The sequence below is a fragment of the Typopeltis vanoorti genome, chromosome 4, assembly GCF_054136105.1.
Source record: "Typopeltis vanoorti isolate ZY-2024b chromosome 4, IOZ_Tvanoo_1.0, whole genome shotgun sequence".
Taxonomy (NCBI): Eukaryota; Metazoa; Arthropoda; class Arachnida; order Uropygi; family Thelyphonidae; genus Typopeltis; species Typopeltis vanoorti.
Window position 1 is genome coordinate 76,068,106 of NC_143552.1, and position 21,111 is coordinate 76,089,216.

The 21,111-nt window shown below is 35.7% G+C and overlaps 1 protein-coding gene across 1 annotated transcript in view; it reads right to left on the reverse strand.

The window, feature by feature from the left end:
• The window catches only part of LOC150107422 (transcription initiation factor TFIID subunit 1-like), a 960,372-nt gene that overhangs the window by 31,626 nt on the left and 907,635 nt on the right, over nucleotides 1-21,111 (reverse strand). The window contains exon 37 of the mRNA XM_090391850.1: nucleotides 15,535-15,687. Within this exon, the coding sequence (XP_090247976.1) occupies nucleotides 15,535-15,687 (153 nt within the window). The remainder of the gene's footprint in view (nucleotides 1-15,534; nucleotides 15,688-21,111) is intronic.

The window sequence follows — 21,111 nt, forward strand, 5'->3', positions numbered from 1 at the left end:
AAAGATTGCAAAAATGCTATAGCCATACCATACATAAGAGGAATATCAGAAAAAAATAGAACACCACATAAATACAATATTAAGGCAAACTTCCTACAAAACTAAAAAGTATATTCAGCTCATCCAAAGATCCTCTTCCTTACCTTGCTCACCCGAGAGTTTACAAAATCTAGTGCACCTGCAACTTACCTTACATAGGGGAAACAGGGTACACCATTCCAACAAGAAAAGATGAACACAAATGGAACACTAAATTCCAATGTAGGGAATGTAAGGTGTGCCTTTCCAGTTAATTCTGTGACATGCCTGGAAAGGCACACCAAATCCCTACATTGCACCAAAACCTGGTTTGAAAGAAAATTCAAGGAAGTTTGTGAGATGCTGATTCATCATCCTAATCTCAACAAGAAAGATGGATTAGTAATTTGAAGAATCTGGAAAACCTATCTGCAACCTATATAGAATTCAGAACATAATAGCAAGTAGAGATGCATTTGATGTGGTTATTACACTGATTACAGTGTAACCACATCAATTTTTTTAATCATCATATATTATTATATTTATCATGTATGATTTTTTAAATTTAATTATTTATTATTTAATTAATTTTCCCATCAGATGTCAGGCTAGTACAAACAATGATTAACAAAACAGTCAGTTTATCTTTACTTTTGTGTACTGTCATGTTGCCTTTGTCTTGTTCACATGTATGTTTTCCTGATGATCTTGATATAGAGGTCAAAATGTTGAGTGTTATTTTCTTAATTATAAGTAAAGTAATTGCTTTAACAAGTGTTTTTTATCTCCATAAATTCTACACAATGAATAATCTTCACTGCATTACCTCTGTGTACATGCACTGCTCTGCACTTTACAGCCACAATCTATTTCTAATTGGGATATTTTTGTAACTTACCATCTTTAGCATCTATACCTACGGTTCATCATCCCACTGAGTCCACCAACCTGATTTAACAAGCACACCATCATTTGAGAGTCAACCAACTAACCCCACATTTCTTGGAACCCTTTTCTGAGTCTCTCTACTGCACAGTCTTCTGATAGAGATAGGTGACTGTGCAGTAGAGGTGTGCCTTTCCAGTTAATTCTGGAAAGGCACACAGGGATTTCTTTGAGTGTGTTAAGGATTAAGTGCTAGGAAAAACTCATGAAAAAAGTTTAATGGGGTGAAACAGCACTAGGAAATGATTAAAAATTATATTTAATGCTTCCAATATTTCATCTCTGTTTCTGAGACATCAACAGAGAGTACAAAGTGAGACTTGCAACAAACACACAAAGGCAGCACCAAACTAATTGAAATACGTGGACGAAAGACTAGAGTCCTAACTACATCAGGATGCCCTCTATAGACACCTGTTGGCAGCCTAGGATGTAAACTGGAATCTTGGGGTATTAGTGTTTCCCATATTTTGGGAAACACTAATAAGCAACCATATTTATTTAAATTAGGCTGATTTTTAAGAGCAGCAACAGCAGCAGATTCTAAAAACAGTCTTTTTGTTTTAAATTTACTATGATGGAGCATGATGATCTTTTTCCAATTGATTCTGTGAGCTGTATCCAAAGCATGGTCTGCAAGACCAGATTGATCATAGTCATGACTACAAATGCATTTTTTATGTTCTTCTATTTGGATGGTAGCTGAATCTTCTTGTCTGTCTATAGTAGGCCAACTTGCAGGAACAAGGAACTCTATATACACCTGGAACTGAGAGGGCAGGGAGTTTGTCTTTAGTGGAGCAGATAAGGGTAGCTAGTTTTAAGTGTGGCTTGAAAGTGGTGCAAAGATTGTATTTCTTTAAGACTGATTCTGGATATTTTGCTATCACCCCCATATTTCATATAAAAAATGGGGAAGGAGTGATTATTTTTTTGATATTGTGGGAACTGTAGCCATTAGATAGAAAAGTGCAGTGTATATGATTGAGTTCTGTTACAAGAGAGGTCTCAAAACTGGAAAAAGACCATCATGCTCCATCATAGTAAATTTAGAACAGAAAGACTGTTTTTAGAATCTGCTGCTGCTCAAAAAATTAGCCTAATTTAAATAAATTTGGTTTCATAAAACTTCTGAAAATATGGGAAACACTAATACTTGGAGATCCCAGTTTACATCTTAGGCCACTGACGTGTCCACAGAAGGCATATCACTTAAGACTCTAGTCTTTCATCCATGTGTTTCTGTTAGTTTTGTGCTGCCTTTGTGTGTGTGTGTGTTACAAGTCTCATTTTGTACTGCCTGATGAGGTCTCTGCAAATGAGATGAAATATTAGAAGCATTAATTAAATACTATTTTTAATCATAACCTAGTGCTGTTTCACTCCTTTAAACTTTTATCATGAATAGGAATTTGTCAGTTTGTCTATAACTGTGGTAATTAACTGATTAATTCTACAAATTAATGGCAGGTATCCAAATCATTGTCTACTATTAACAGTCACTCCTGCCAAACATTATGAAAACAGTTACTTCCTAGAGTGGTTCTGACCTTTATTGAGGTTTCATATGTGAGTAACAAGACCTATTTGCAATCTGCCAATATGAGATTAACTTGATAGTAAGCATATTCAATAGTAAAATGAGTAAAAATAGCATGTAACTCTCTTTTTAACGTAGATATTTTCAGATATTTGTAGCAAATTTTTTACACCCGACAAAAATTATTTTTTTATTTTCATCCATATTTTATCCTAGCATAAGCTAGCAAATAAAAATGTGCGTATAATGCATAGTGAATCCTACCCATGAAAGGTTGTATAACATATGAGGGGTCTGGAAGGTTCTGATAAACACCTAGAACAAAACTGTTTTTTCATATAAAAAATGTTTTTTCAGAAAATATCTTTTCTTTTAGGCTATATAAGAAGAAATAAAATTAATTAATTTTTGTTCTCTGTATTTATCAGAATGTTCCAGAACCCCCATCATACATCACTACCATGGGTGAGCTAAGGGTCAAATACTCCAGAAAGCTAGAGACCAAACGTGGAGTGATTGCAAGCTGTATCACGTTAACAATAAGAAGGTGGTGGTCTCACATAGAGTGAAGAAATTCCTCTTCCACCCAAACATGTTGGAAAAAATCCACACTCACGATAGGATTTGAACTAAAAAAATACAAATCAAATCAAATACATAAATACAAATGGCAGTACATACAACTGAAACTAAGCATTAAGTGCTTTTGACAGCAAACTTAATTCTTCAAATAGATTACAGATTCTTCTCAAGAATCTGTAATCTATTTGAAGTTCATGGAGTTCAGCTGACTCTCAACAGTGCAACAAGAAACAAGGGATGATTTTACATCAGGTCTAGTCTTCTCTCATTAAACACAGGCACACAGTTGCCAGTAGTTTGCAGAAGCCCATGAACCAGTAAATACCTTCATAGCACATACGTGTTTTTCCACTGTTATTTCTGTTTTCAGATATTTCACAGTAATGTTACCGATTTGTATTCCGATTTTTATTTTATTTTTTAGTTTATTCACTTATTTCTCCTGATAATGTGAAAGATATGAATTTCACAAAACTACTTGAGTAATTAATAAACTATTTCGAAAGAATTTTGGTTTTATTTGGTAAGAACACCAAAAGCACAATTGTATTATGTTCTCATTTCACAGAAGCCTGCATATCAAATTACTAATGCCAGTCTGCACACTGTTCAGCTAATCAGTACAACTACAAACAAAGGGCATCAGATTTTTTTTTTCTTCAATGTTATACAGGGATGTGATGCTGAAATAATCAGTAAAGCTACAAATAACAGAACAATGTAATGACTGATTTTTCAAACTTTTTAGGTATTTGACACGTATACTGGTAAAACCACAAAACTGGACACTGGAATGATCAGTTATGCTGGATTTCGAAAAAATTGTACAACTAAGTTTTTGCTTGATATTACAATGTATGGGGGCGGTCTGAAAAGTTCTCAGCCTAACAATAAAAAAACAAATTTATAATTTAAAAATTATTTTTATTTTTCAACATATCTCCCTTAAGACTAATACATTTATTCAAGTGATGCTTCAGCACCATTATCCCATCCTTGTAGTGGTTCTCAGTAAGATCTGCAAAATACTCCTCTACAGCTGCAATCACTTCTTGATTCAAAGAAAAACGGTGAGCAGCGAGGAAGAGTTTTAGTTTTGGGAAGAGATAGAAGTCAGAGACAGCCAAATCTGGGGAATAGGGTGGATGTTCCACCAATTCATAGTGCAGCTCCCTTAATTTTCCAATTGCCAAAACACCTTTGTGGGCAGGTGCATTGTCCTGATCAATGGTGATTTTTTTCTTCTGCAAACTGGGTCTTTTCTCACCATTTTTTTCATCTAATTTGGTTAAAAGATCGGAATAATATTCCCTGGTTATTGTTTTACACTTTTCAAGATAATTAATAAACAAAATGCCTTTATGTGAAAGTTTATTTTTCACTTGGTTAGACTATAATAAATTTAGTTTAATCCTTTATCCAAGTGTGAGCAAACAAAGTTTGCGCCTGAAAATATTTTCAGGACTGGGGTAAGGTAGTACAACACCTGGTAACTTGTAGCAAAAAAGGAGAACCAAGCTAACATCACTCCTATCTCAGTATCTCCCATAATGCAAAACACATCTCCTTGCAGATGTATAATGTTATGCATTAAGGGAAGGGCCACTTCCCAGACTAGTTTCGACCTTTATTGAGGTCTCTTCAGTGGGAGCCAGGCCCAGAAGTGGAGATACCAGACAGAAGCAATGGCGAGGTCATCTTTTCCTATAGCAGTTGCCAAAAGGTGTGCCATCTTTTTATTAAATTACTCTGGATTTAGAGAAAGATGTTGAAAGTTTATTTTTCACTTGGTTAGACTATAATAAATTTAGTTTAATCCTTTATCCAAGTGTGAGCAAACAAAGTTTGCACCTGAAAATATCTTCAGGACTGGGATAAGGTAGTACAACACGGGCAACTCGTAGCAACTCCTATAGGTAAAGATGACCTCGCCACTGCTTCTGCCTAGTATCTCCACTTCTGGGCCTGGCTCCCACTGAAGACACCTCAATAAAGGTCGAAACTAGTCTGGGTAGTGGCCCTTCCCTAATTGCATAACATTATACATATCCACAAGAAGGTGTGTATTGCATTATGGGAGATACTGAGATAGGAGTGATGTTAGCTTGGTCCTCCTTTTTTGCTAAGAGTTTCCCGGTGTTGTACTACCTTACCCCAGTCCTGAAGATATTTTCAGGCACAAACTTTGTTTGCTCACACTTAGATAAAGGATTAAACTAAATTTATTATTAAAATACCTTTAGCATCCCAAAATACCGATGCCATGACCTCGTATTTTTTGGAGCTGAACAATCGGCTTCTGTTTTTTTTTTTTTTTTTTACTGTTGTTTGCTGTTTGGATTGTGGTGTGTGTATTGGTGTTCCAAGTCTCATCCATTGTAATAAATCAATGCACAAAATCAGTTTTATTCTTGTTAAAATGCTCCAAGCACTGTTCAGAGATTTTCATGTGAGTGCGTTTTTGATCAGCATGGCACCCATCTTGCACAAAGGTTTTTCATTTGCAATTCTTCATGCAAAATATATCCTACATGTTCTTTTGAAATGCCTATAGTCTCAGAAATTTCACGCACTTCGATTCACAGTCATCCAATACCATATCGTGCAATGATCGATGATTTCTGGATCCTTGACATGGATTAGCTTCAAGGCTGGTACAGCTGCGTTTAAACTCGGCAGCCCGTTTCTTAATTTTCTAAAACAAAGGAGAAGAGTGGCCATAAACTTTTATGAACTTCAAATGAATTTCTTTTGATGTTAAACCTTCTTTTACAAAGAATTTTATAACCGCACGATACTCAATTTTATCAATTTCAAGGGATACAGACAACACTTTTGCTTTAGACAGCTGAATAAAAAAAACAAACTACTTGATAGAATGACTTGCAATTTCACATGGATGCTTATGACAAATGTACCAACTTAGAAAAAAAAATCTTGCCGATAGTGTTGCCATTTATAGTCGAGGCTGAGAACTTTTCAGACCAACCACGCAAATTATACTTAACATGAAATTATATTCTTTTTTTTATCCTTTCCCAAGCATGAGTACATGGACTCACTTTATGATAGACTATTGTATATGGAGGCAGATAGCTTCATATCAAATTATTCAATTATCCATAATGTACAGCAATATTTCCTTTTGGAAGTGTATATTGGCATGCATTATGTGAAGAATCATTACTAGTTCTGACCTTTTTTTGAGGTCTCATCAATGAACTAGACCCATGGGGATAATGAGAACTAAATTAATGATAGGAGTCATGGCTCCATAAATAAACGGGAAAATAGTGTATCACCATAGTATTAAAATACTGATGAGATATAGTTGTAGAATTTTTTTTTTAACTTGGTTACAAAGTAAATTATACCTAACAGGAAATCATATTCTTGTTTTTATCCTTTACCAATGTGTGAGCATATGATGTAACTTCACAACAGGCTACTTGTATCTGGAAGTAGATGACTTCCTACCAAATTGTCCTAGTATCTCGATGAGTGCTCTTGATGAAGTGCCTTCAATAACAAGAAACTGGTCTCAGTAGTGAATCTCTCCATAATGAATAACAATATTGATGTAGCGATTTTTGGTGCTGAAAGATAAGTTCTTTTTGGAAGTATCTGGCAACAATTAAGTTATTCTTTTTACAACATTTATATGTTTATGAGTGTTTGTTTTTTTAACTATAAGGGTAGTGTGCTTATTTTTCTGATTTTCAAAGGTTTAATATTTATTTTCTTGTACACTGTATTGTGTGTCATGTTGCTGATGTGCAAAACAATGGCAGGCAATTTTAACATTCATGATCATGTTTTTCTGCAGCATGTGCCAAACGTATAACTTTTGCAGAATGAGAGATTTATGGCAGGAGAATGAAACTGGAGAGCAGGTTTGTTGAAAACATTTCAAGAGCAAAGGCCAGAAATGTGATGATAGTGGTGAGTTGAAAGATGAAATGCATGACAATGCAACTGGCATAGTTAGCGTTTACAAGCAGTATGAGTGACTGTACAAATGACAAGGTGGAAAATTAAGAGAATGACCAGATGGTAATGGAAAAGATAGCACAAGAAATGCCTGGCAGATGGTATGACACAGAAGCAAAAGAAAGGGGAGAGAAAACAGAGTATGAAAGAGTAAAAATATGAGAAAAAAGATCAGATTTTGTATAGTGATTTGTTGATAAGAGGAATCCTTGAGGAGAGTGTGACAAAATCATGTTTTCCTGGTGCCAAGACTAAGGATGTCAGTGATGCTGAAAAGTTGCAGAGAGTTAAGGTGAAAGAGATATTTATTTTAGCTAGTGCAAATGATTTAGCATGTGATAGGTGTGGTATGCAAGAAGACACAAAAGAGTTGCTAGTGCATGCAAAAAAGATGAGCAACAACTAAAAGTTGCGAGTCTGTTGCCACAATATGACGAGTCAATGCACAGATTGTGCAAGAGGGATGGTGTGGAATTTGTGGATATGTGAAGTGAATATCATGGAAAGAAGGAGTCCTGAGAAAGTGTTGTTCAGCAAAAGTTCAGAAAGGGAAACTGGAATGTTCAGGGGGGGGGGGATGCAGGTCAGAGTAGGTCCAGGCAAACTACAAGTTGGTAAGTGGGAGAGTGATCACACAATGTGAAATGTAGTACCTAGGTTCTGAACTTTAGTGGGCTAAGTAACACAATGTGTAAGGGAGGTTGTGGGATGAAGGGGGAGGGATTGTAGTTTATGTACACTAATGCCAGAATTATTCAAAATCAAAACACAAAATATCTTTATGACTGGGCTACTTGTATATAGAGACTAATGACTTCACATCAATTGCCTTAGTATCCCATACTGCAAATAACACACCCTTTTGAATGTGTATAATGCTATGCATTATGGAAAGGGCCACTATCCAGATCAGTTTCAACTTTTATTGGTTAGCACAACTTAGCCAAAAGTTATAGGCATTACTGAGACTTGGTTGACCAAGGATGATATGGTCATAGGAATAGAATGCAAGGGATAATAAGTTTTCAGAGAGGAACAGAAGGAACAGGATAAGGGAGGAGATTTACTAATGATGGCATAGGAATTCAAGCCAAAAAGAGTAGAAGTGCATTGAGTAGGGACAAGTATTCAGAGGGCAGTTCATTTGAGGCTAGAGACAAACAGGACTGAATATGTAACTGGTTGCTGGTATAATCCAGTGAGTATAAGGGAAAAATGTAGATTACATGCACTCACAAATTAGCATGATGAGTACAGGTGGAAGTTTTATTCACTTGGTTATACTATTAATTAAAGATGCCAAGATATTATATTCTAGGTTTTATCCTTTATTCAAGTGTGAGCAAACGATGTTTGCATGTGAAGTATCTTTATGACTGGGCTATTTATAGAGGCTAATGACTTCACATCAATTACCTTAGTATCCCATAATGCAAATGACACACCCTTTCGAATGTGTATAATACGATGCATTATGAAAAGGGCCACTACCCAGACCAGTTTCACCTTTATTGAAACAGCTCTGTGGGACCACACCCAGAAGTGATTGGTTCTAGCTCATCAGTGGGAGCCAGACTAAGAAAAGATATCTGAGTATGCAGAAGTCATATACACTGATGTCCAAAACTAAGCACAAACACTATTTCTGAAAATTACAACTGCAAATTCAGATGAAAGCAGGTACACATTCAAATTTTCAAATCACGTGCAAAGGGATCACATGGTAACATCAACAGGATAAATGGCAAAAGGCTAAGCAAGTTGTGTTTGAAGGAAGCTCTTTTTGTGAAGGAATAAAGTTGCAAACTTGGATGTCTTATAATGTCTTAAAGACATCATATAGATGATTTTACGTGAGGAAGAATTATCAGAAACTTGAAGTAGGCCGCAGAATTACTGATATTGACATAGCACTGTATCCAGGCTCTGGGCAGTATTTAAAACCAATGGAATGTGTTCCAGATGTTTATTAAGAGGTTGTCCTTGTACTACCACAGAGCATGAAGTCAGTTTTGGTTATAACAGCAAAACGTAATCGATGCGCCATTGCAGGTCAGCTCCATTCAAGCACAGGTATGCGGATATCTCCAAGAACTGTGGCAAGACATCTGAGACAAGTAGGGCTATATGCCTGAAGGCCAGTAGTCAGCAACCCCCTTATCCACAGCTCATTGTAGAACATGTTTTCAGTGGTCTTGTATCCATAAAAATTAGACAAGACACCAATGGCCAATGTACTCTTTACAAATGAGAGTCGTTTTTGTCTTTCCTCCGATTTCAGATGACACTTGATCTGATGTGAAAGTGGTACTGCTTACCATTGCAAGAACGTTCTTGAAAGGGATAGATACAGTAGTGCTAGGGTCATGGAGTGGGGAGGCATTAAGCTTAATAGGCACACTGAGTTACAAGTGCTGGAAAAAGGAACTATGATTAGTGAAAGATATTGTAACGAAGTTCTTCAACATCTTATTCAATTGTTCCGTGGTGCTGTAGGTGAAGAATTCATTTTTATGGATGACAATGCCACACCACATCTTACATGAACAGTGGAGATACTTCTGGAGACTCAGGATATTAATTGAATTGAAGGGCCAGCATGCTCTCCAGATCTGAACCCCATAGAACACATTTTGGATGCAATAGGGAGACACAGGGGAAAACAAACAAGACCTTATCCTTGCTCTGAAGAAGGGATGGACCAGTTTGCCTCAAGAACTCCTGAATCACTTGGTGCTAAGTATGGTAGTACAACATTGTAAGAGCTGCATCACAGTTCAGGTAGACATAATCCACTAAAATGTATGAAATAGTTTTCTGTAAGCACTGTACATTAATTCCTTAACTACATCCTTAGGAAATTTGTAACTTTTGCCCAAAATGTATTTCAATTTAATTTGTATGAAATTTATAACACATTTTTTGTGTAATATAATTTATTAGTACGTTGGCAATAAATTTATGTCGACATTTGGCTGTAGTTATGAAAAATTTTTGATATTGGAAAGGTGTTTTCGGTTAGCCAAGTGGTTATCATATCCACTCTCCAGCCAAAAGGCTGCGGGTTCGAATCCCGCTGTGGGCATGGATGTTTGTGATTGTTTGTGAAGTACTGGTGGTCGGCAGTAGATGGCGTTGGCGTATATGGTGACGGTAGTTGCGGTTGGTGGAGTGGTGGAAATGGAGAGTTGTAGATTAGGTGTCCTCCCTCGATGAGTCTTTGGACTCTCTGGAGGTGTGTAATAATAATTCATTAGTGTGTTGCTTAGATATGACAATAGTGAACTGAGAAGGAGAGCACAGATAATGCATAGTAAGATGGTTGAATTGTGAAGGCAAAGGGGGGGGGGGTTCACAATTTGTAAATCTATGGAGTGAACTTGAAGGAAAGATGAAATGGTTTAAAGTTGATGGATTGCATTTGAATGGGTTTGGTGTTGGGAATTTAGAAAGGCTATTATTTTTTGAGAAGGTAGAGTCAAGAAGTTGATGCAGTAAATGATCAGTGTCTACTTGTGAAGCGGGATAGCATAGAAGGTATTGTTGCAACAGCACAAGGTGATGGAATGCATAAAGGTGAAGATGAGACAGGTAGGAATGGAAATCAGATTCATGATCAGGGAAAAGGAAGTGGTCAGACCAAAGAGAGAGAGAGAGAGAGAGGTGTGGTATAGTAGCTTGAACAGAGAATGCTGGTGCAGGCAAAATGGCTTCAAAGACACAGGGATTGTTATGTTTGTATACAAATGTAGGAGTATTTGAAACAAGAGAGCTGAGAGTATTGCATTGATTGAGTCAGTATGCCTAAAGATAATTGGAATAAGTGAAACTTGGTTGTCTGAAGAGGATGTAATGTCTGGAATAGAAATGAACATATATATAATTTTCTGGAGGGACAGAAATGTGAAAAGAGGAGGGGAAATGCTGTTAATGATTGCAGAGGAACTGTGTCCACAAAGTGTGGAAGTTGATAGTATGAAGGTGGTCTGAAAAGTTCTCGCCCTAACAATGAAAAACGAATTTATAATTTCAAAATTAATTTTTTTAGAAATACAGTTTTATTAATACAGACCAGTTTCGCCAGCAAACTGTCTGGCTTTTTCAAGGCGTTACGGAGATATGAAAGTTAGTAAATGCAAATTAAAAGGAACATAAAAAACGTCGTAAACCAAACTAGTAGCTATGGTTACACCTGTAACCATAGCTGAAAAAGCCAGACAGTTTGCTGACGAAACTGGTAGGTTTTAATAAAGGTTTTATTGTAAACTGGTCTGTATTAATAAAGTTGTATTTCTATTATAAAACGACCAAAAATGTATAATTTAAATTAATTTTTTAAATTATATTTTTATTATTTTTATTTTTCAACATAATCTCCCTTAACACTAATACCCTTATTCCAGTGATGCTACAGCACTATCATCCCGTCCCTGTGGTGGTTCTCAATAAGATCTACAAAATACCCCTCTATGGCTGCAATCACCTGACAGCGAGGAAGATTTATAATTTTGGGAAGAGATAGAAGACAAATCTGGGGAACAGGGTGGATGTTTCAACAATTCATAGTGCAGATCCCTTAATTTTCCCATTGCCACAACACCTTTGTGGGCAGGTGCATTGTCCTGATCAAAGATGATTTTTTTCATCTGCAAACCTGGTCTTTTCTCACAAATTTTTTCGTCTAGTCTGGTTAAGAGATCAGAATAATATTCCCGAGTTATTGTTTTACTCCTTTCAAGATAATTAATAAACAAAATGCCTTTAGCATCCCAAAACATCAATGTCATGACCTTGTCTTCTTTAGCGCCGAACAACCGGCCACTGTTTTGATTGCTGTTTGGATTCTAGTGTATACTGGGGGAATCCAAGTCATATCCATAAATTGATGCACAAAATCAGCTTTATTCTTATTAAAACACTCCAAGCACTGTTCAGCGATTTTCATGTGAGTGCATTTTTGATATGTGCAGCACCCATCTTGCGCAAAGCTTTTTCATTTGCAATTCTTCATGCAAAATGTATTCTACATGTTCTTTTGAAATGCCTATAGTCTCAGCAATTTCACTCACTTTGACTCGCCAGTCATCTAATACCGCATCGTGCACTGATCAATGATTTCTGGTGTTGTTACACATTTTGGACATCCTTCATGTGGATCAATTTCAAGGCTGGTACAGGCGTGTTTAAATTCGGCAGCCCATTTCTTAATTGTCGAAAACTAAGGAGAAGAGTGTGCATAAACTTTTATGAACTTAGAATGAATTTCTTTGGCATTAAACCTTCTTTTACAAGGAATTTTATAACCGCATGATATCCACTTTTGCTTCAGACAGCTGTATAAAAAAAACCTACTTGATAGAATGACTTGCAATTTCACATGGATGCACCAACTTTGAAAAAAAAAATCTTGCCGATAGTGTTGCCATCCATGGTTGAGGCAGAAAACTTTTCAGACCACCCTCGTAGTGTATGGGAACAAATAGAGTGAGTTTTCTGAGCGATAAATATCTTAAGTAGCATGTGGCTGATGCAACTAGAGGCTTTAATTTTTGGAATTGGTGATAACTTCACATGATGCCAGTTGGTGAGAGCAATCATGAGGTACTTGTTTGGGAAGTGGTGAAACAAGAAAGATTACTGAGGAAATGGATTCTACAGAAATGCATGGATAATGATAAAAAATAATAAAATTAACAACCAGAGTAATTAAACATTTTCATGCACTTTTTTTTAATTCAAAAGATCTATCAATAATTTATAACAAAGTACCAGGAATAATAATTTTTAACAAACATGAAAAATAGCAAAAAAAAACCAAACAAATTAGGAAGGTAGGAATGGAATCAAAAAAGTAAGATGCATACAGGACTAACCTATTATTTCTTTTCTTACCACCCAACACCTAATAGTTGGTCATTATGTCCGATGTTGGATGTTTATTTTGCACTTGGTTAGACTATAATAAATTTAGTATAATCCTTTATCCAAGTGTAATTCTCTAAATCCAGAGTAATTCAATAATAAGGTGGTGCACCTGTTGGCAACTTGTATAGGTAAATATCATCATCATCATCATCATCATCAAATTCCTGCCATGTACCCTCAAGGGGTGTACAGGATATGATAGTACTACATGAAAAATTTACATCATTACTAACTTCCTATCTACAATTTTCCTCCAAATCAGTCTGTTACTTGTCAAGACTCCAACTTTATCAGATCTTATATTTCTATCATCTAAGGCACTTTGTACCATATCAATCCACCTATATCTTGGTCTTCCTCTGGGTCGTTTTCCTGCCAACCTGGCAGAGAACACTTGTTTTGCTAATCTTTCTTCGCCCATTCTGTTTACGTAACCATACCACCTGAGATTAGCTCTGCTAACACATTCCTGGATGTTGACAATGTCAAGTTCTTTCCTAATATCCTTATTTTTATTATGATATTGCCATTGATGCCAACTGTTCACACCTATAATCTTTCTCAGGACTCTCATATCTGCGGTCTCTAGTCTTTGGTCAAGTGTTTTACTTCTGATCCACCTCTCAGATCCATAAGTTAAAACTGGTTTGAACACTGTCTTGTATACAGCTAATTTAGTGTTCCGACTAATTTCTCTCTTATTCCATATGAATTTATTCAATTGACTTCCCATCATACCAGCTTTGCTGATTCTGTTGTCTATTTCTATATTTAATTTACCATCTTCGGTAAAAATCGTGCCTAAGTAGCTGAAATGCTTTACTTGTTCCACAGGTTCTCCATTCACAACACAGTTGACATTTTCAATGATTCTGCCTATTTTCATTGTCTTTGTCTTTTTATTGCTGACCTTCATACCATATCTATTACAACATTTATTAAATTTAGTCAGAGATTCTTGCAGACTTCTAGCGGATTTATTTAGAAGTATAACATCGTCAGCATAAAGTAAAGAGCTGACATTAACATCTCCAATTCTAATATCATGTTTAATATCACTTTCCTTCATAATGTGATCCATATAGATAATGAATAGCAGAGGGGATGATGTACATCCTTGTCTCACACCAGATTTAACATTAAACCATCTTCCTGTATTTCCTTCAATTCTAACTGCTGACTTACAACTCAAATAAAGACTAAGTATTGCTTGATATAATGCCCCATTGACACCATATAACTGAAGCATATTGAATAGCTTCTCTCTTGGCACCTTGTCATATGCCTTTTCCAAATCAACAAAACTTAAATACAGATCTCTGTTATATTCCCATGCTTTCTCGACTATTTGTCGTAAAGTAAAGATCTGATCCTGACAGCTTCTATTTGGCCTGAATCCAGCTTGTTCTTCACCAAGTTTTTCTTCCACAATTCTTCTCAACCGTTTCTCAAGTATACGTGCATAGATCTTGCCAGGAACACTCAGTAGGGAAATACCTCTGTAATTCTCACATTCAGTTTTATTTCTCTTTTTATATATGGGTACTACGAGAGCGCTACTCCAATCATCAGGAATTCGTCCCTCTGTCCAGGCTTTCTGAACTATGCAGTGCAGCCACTGTAAGATTCTTATACCACCATACTTCAGCTTTTCTGGTTGAACATCATCTACTCCTGCTGTCTTTCCACATTTCAAGCCTTTGATGGCTTTTTCTACTTCAAGTATGGATATATATTCCTGACTGCATGCCGGGTCAGTGTTTTTTACCACTGTGCTGTCATCACTGCTTGTTTCATTTAGCAGTTTTTCAAAGTAATTACTCCATACTTCAAGAATATCTTTTTCTCCTGTTTTCATGTCACCTTTATCATCTCTAACTCCTTTTACAGCACTCTTTCCCCCATACCTAAGCTTCTTCAGCAACCTCCAGAATATTTTGCCACCTTCTTGATATTTATTTTCTATGTTCTTGCCAAAGTCCTCCCATGACTTTTGTTTAGCTAGTTTTACACAGTGTTTAGCTTTCTTACATTTGTCTCTGTATTCTCCAAGAGCACAATCTGACTTATTTGCCAGGAACTTTTGATGTGCTTTCTTCTTTTCCTTCACTGCCTCTTTAACTTCCTGTGTCCACCAGGGAGTTCTAATTTTTTTATCCTTGTAGACAACCTCACCACATGCCGCTCTGGCAGAATAGGTAAATATGACCTCTCCTATTGCTTCTGAATGAGGTCTCATCAGAGTTGCCTGATGTTGCACCATCTTACCTCAGTCCTGAAGATATTTTCAGGTGCAAACTTTGTTTACTTACACTTGGATAAAAGATTAAACTAAATTTATTATATTATTATGGTCATTATGTCCCATTATGAAGCAGGATTGAACATGGTCTGCAAGTACAAAGGTTGCTGACTCTACATTAAATTATCATACCGAAACAACACATTCAAAGTCCTATCTCATCTGTTCCTCTGTGGTACTTGAAATACAAAACTATTACAGTTATTGAATAATGCAACAAGATACTTACATCATCCAAAGCATTTCTACATGCCTCAACTATTTCTTTAGCCTTCTTTGTGAACTGACTTTCTGGTCCATTGAATGTATGACTGTTCTTTAAGAGCAATTCCACATCAGATAAAAAATCTTCCCGCGTATGATATTTATGAGCCTTGATATTCTAATGAAATTAACAAAAAATCAATCATATTAAATTTGAATTCAAGGAGGTTTATTATGAAGGAGATAAACCACACACACACACACACACACACACACACACATGATAGAGACATTCAATTTTTTTAAGATAATATCAGTCAGATTTGATTTAGCTATAGGGCTAGAGTGCATGGAAATTTTTTTCTTATACTACTACTTATCAATATATTATCAACTAACAATAAAATGATGAAATACACACAATAATGGATAAACTATTTGTGTATCATCCATGATTTAGGTGTGAGGTACTGTTCATTCAAAGTTGCTGATCGACATAGACATGAGGTGCGATCTGATGGACTTCAATATAAGGTGAGATTGTAGGCTACTGGTTTGCCAGTGGGGATGTTTGCAGAATTCTGTAGTTAGAGTGCTTCAAGAGTGGAAAGATACTGGGAAGAATCACAGATGCTAGACCAATGGTGGGTGTACACACCTCATCAGTCTTCATTGAATACAGACCAGCTGACTATGAAAGTAGATATCCACACTTAATCATCCAAGAGATGTCACTAAACCACTGATGACTGGAAAAAAGTTGCCCCCCCCCCACATATTGTCTCCAGCAATGATGCACGAATGGTTAGACAAAAACCTGGGGAGATGAATCTCTCAATGTAATGGTTTCAGCAGAAACAAGCAAGATATCTTTTGACAGGAGAGTACTAGTTTAAGGAAGATGATTTCCTGAGAATCTCTTGTGGCATTGTCACCTGCAGACTAAATTATGAATGGTACAAATTATCTATTCATTATTACAGGTTCGGTACTATCCTCCCAAAGGGATGGGGGGGGGAGTGACTTTCCAAATGGCACAGATAAGTTCCTGAAAGATAATGTGGCACACCATGTTTCTGGTATTATAGTGGTTGCTAAACACAACAGTGACTTCAAATTTGACATAGTGGTTATTGAATTTGCCAGATTTGAATCCAATAGAGCATCTTTGCGATTATGTCAAATATTATTGTGGATTGAGAGATCCACTGTATTCTCCCACAAATATATGCAGTTCTGTGGGAAGCAATCCTGACAGCATATCCCCTGCAATGTTCCAAGTGCTTATAGAGGAGATGCTGTGCTGCATAGTGGCATTTTTATCAGCAAGAAAGGGGGAGGGAGCAGTTGTCCGTAACACTGTGACTGAACAGTACATTCAATCTTAACAGTGGAACACTCATGAAATGTTCTCAGAATACATCACTGGATACAGAATATTCATTACTATTAAAATAAATTATTAATATATATATTAGTATAATCCCACCTACTAGTTTCACTAGCAACTGTCTAGCTTTGTCAAGGCTGAACGGTACACACAAAAAATATGAGAGAATACAGAAATGTTGCTAACTGTTAGGCAGTTAAGTTTGAAACTATGTGTGACAATGCGTGCATGTGTTGAGAAGCTTCAGTCAATATCATGGATACATGTTGTATGCACATGTGTTACATGATTTTTCGTGTATTGTAGTTCCGTTAAACTGAGTGAGTTGATTAAGTTTTTCCATATCTTTCAGTATGGCACCCTGATTTCTGTTGAGGTTACCTGTTCTTAATACCACTGCTGCTTCCTTGAAAATTCTGTAACCATATTTAGATGATAGTACAGAATTACTATCATCTAAATATGGCATAGAGCTATTCTCCCAGTCAATTGCATGGTTGGAAGTTGCAAAGTGATGTGCTAAGCCTGAAGAGACTGTCCTGTTGTGATTGACATCCCCAACATGCTCCTTCTATCTGATTTCCAGGCTTCTTGAAGTTTGCCCAATATATGAAAGGCCGCACGTACATGGAATTCTATAAACACCTGGATATTTGAAAAATGGTACACTGTCTTTAGGAGAGCTTAATACTTGTCTGATGGTAGTGGTAAGCTTAAATACCACTCTGATGTTGCGAGATTTTAACATTCTCGCTAATCTTGAATAGACTGAATCTACATAAGGGATGACTACTGTTGAAGCATACTGGGTGACTGTTCCTTGTTGTTGGAGGTTGTCTTTATAAAGGAGCTTGTTGATGATATTTGTAGGAAAACCATTCTGTGATAGTGTTATAGCAATTTGAGAAAGCTCTGTCTGTACCCCTTTTTCGTCTGAAATAAACTTTTTGGCTCTGTTCCGTAACATGTGAATGATGCTATGTTAAAATTATTATTTTAAAAATGATTATTTTTAAAATTAACCTGTATATTATAATACTTTGGTTTTCTTTTGAATAACTTGTTTTTCATAAATAATGAATAGTAAATGTATTTTTTTTTTTTATTTCTAAAGGCTTACACAACTAACATGCAGAAAGAATACAGAATTTATTTAAAACTCCAATATATTTCATCCAGTGTAACATGGACATCAGCAAGAAAAGGAAGAACACTTTCAAAAATGAATCATAAGATATCAGTTACAGTTCAAAGGAACAAATAGAATAGTTTCTGCAACTAAAATTAAATAATTTAATCAATATTATTAAAAAAAATACACACAGTTAATAATAATCACGTCCCAAACTCTGAAACTGGCATACAGTCAGTGGTTATGGTTCAGACAATTTCATAGTGTTTCACATGTTTCAAGGTAAAAGTGATCAAATTTGAATCTTGTGGAATGAAGTATCTTGGTCTAGTTTCAAAGAACTCTATGTCCAGAGTAAATGGTATGAGAAGCTAGGCAAGACTTGTTCTTGGCTGGTTTCCAGCTAGCCAAGAACAAGTTCTTGGATCCTAATCTTAGCAGAGTGACCAGTCTCTCCAAAGTAATAAAGCTGACTATGGAACAGGGCATCATAGACACCTGATAAAGAGAGAGGTGGTAATTTGTCCTTGGCAGATAGTAAAAAAAGAAGACAGTTCAAACTATAAAGACATCATCAATGAAACAAAGCCAAATACAAGGTCAAGTGATAAATGGTATGGAAGATTTGGTTTTCCATAAAACTCAATAACATTCCTCAAAATAACCAGCCAAAGCAGATGAGATTGGACTGCCCAGCTAGTAAATATAGTCCTGCATATACCATCCAGCCAAAAGGCATTAAACCATCAAACTAGAGGAAACTATCTTGGAGTGAACTAATGCAGGCAGGGGTCAAGGTGTTGTGGCCAAACCCCTCAGAGGAAAGGCAAGCTTATATTATGCACCACCACTAACTGGTAAATGAATATTATTGACTAATGTAATGCTACCATTATGCTTAGTGAAAACTTGAAGTAGTGAAAAACCATGTTTGATTCCCACAGCAAATATATGATCTTGTAAGATATTTGTATTAAAATTCAGATATCCTATAAATTAAAATATAAAAATGAATTCATTTAAAGTTAAGAAGTTAGAAATAAAGCATTTTATAAATATAGTTAGATAATAGATTCTTTCTGTATATCACAAGCAAGACATTTTGAAATGTTAATTTCCTCTTTTAGCTGCTGAAATCTTGCTTAACTATAAAGAAAACCTATTTAAGTTAGATATTACAACTTAATTGTAAATTTTTTCTGAGCTGTCAAAATTTGACTGTGTTATGTTGCTGCTTGTATCAAGACTATTGGTCATACCATTGACAAGAGAAGCAAAGATTGCTTACTATTATATTATTGGAAGTGATTAAGTGAACTTACCTCACTGAATAAAACATTGTGAAATGAAGAAATGTTATCAACTCTACTTTTTTTTAATAATTATATTAAAATAAAATAATAAATTAAATTAAAATAATTAAATAAATTTTCAGGCACTCTCAAAAGAGCTCTTATTGTTTCAAGTACAGTGCTAAAAGCAATAATAGCAGCACACAATGGTGGACCGGAGTAGAAGTTGCTCAATTGCATTTCCAAGCGTGCACAGGAGTGAAAAAGATGTTATGGAATGTTGCCAAGTATTCATGAATTCAGAAGTAGGAAAGGAACTCAAAAGCATAAGATTCTGTGTCTTCAATATATATAAAGAATGGATAGAAAACTGACTGAAGACTGAGTGAGGACATCCTTGTATAAAGAGATCAGTGTGCAGTTTTTAGAGTAGTCTTTAATCCATATAGGATTTAATTCAGTTAATGCTGAAAGGAACTTTATTGCTTGACTATTCATATAGAAATGGACCCAGTAAAGTTTGTTTTATTTAGGATTCTCAGTCTGAAAAGCAATATGGAACTACTTTTTTCTTTTTTTTAATCTCTTCAAGGAAGTATGCTGATACTTTCATATAGAAAGTGAATTCATTCTAAAAAAATGAAACTGTTGATGTGTGTTCAGTAGTTTATTCAGAGGAGGAGCTTATTATTTTCATACAAAAAGTGAATCAAGTTATTGAAGTGTCCTGGATGAAGACAAGATAATTTTCTTCAATGCTCTGTGATTTTAAGATGCAACGTGAATTTGAATGATTTATGTTGCTGTCATATACTGAGCAGTTTTTATGTTAGCAGTCTTAGATAAAGAATAAGAATTTAAAATGTTCCCATATTAATTTGAACTACTTCTGTGATATAGTCAATGCAGATGTTAAGATCAGAAGACCAATAATCTGCTAAAGAAAATAAACACACAAGTCACAGAAATCATGCCACTTTCCATTCTTATAATGAGAGACAACATGTGGATGCTGCTTAGGCAGTTGAGCACAGTGATTGCACAAAGAAGGATTGTTATGAGGGATTTTAACTACAGCAATATAAATTGGGAAGAGGAAACTACATGTAACAGGAAGGGAATGGAATTTCTGGAATTCTTGAGGGACAAATGTCTTAGACAACATGTGGTAGAAGGAACACGAGGTTCAAGAGTTTTAGATTTGGTCACAGTATCAAAAGATCTGACTATAACTGAGATGGCATCGCTTCCCCAGTTGGATAGAGTGACCATGTGGTTTTTGACTTGGTAGATGAATAGACATGCAGGAGTATCAAACAGAAAGGAATGTATGTGGAATTATAAAGCAGGTGATTATAATAGTCTTAGATATCAGCTTAGGGCAGTTCCATGGATGGAGGAATTGGAAGGGTGGGATATCATTAGTGCTTGGGAACTTGAGAAGAAATATTTATTAGCAGTAATAGCAAGTTATATACTTCAAGTGAAGAAGAGAATACAATGTAGTGTAAAGCAAATGACAAACAATATTAAATGGGAACCATGGGTAAAAAAAGAGGTTATGGAAGAGATATAAAGAGAAAGGTGAAGAGCAGATGCATGAAGAATATATAACTTAGGCCAAAAGAGAGAGACTACTATGGTAAGGAAGACAAAACTGGAATAGGAGAAGAGATTTGGTCCTGAGATCCAAAGAAAATCAAAAGGAATTCTTTAGCTATGTGGCCAGTAGGAGAAGAAATGACTGTGGAAGAATGATATTGTTGGATAAAAATGGGAATAGAGTGA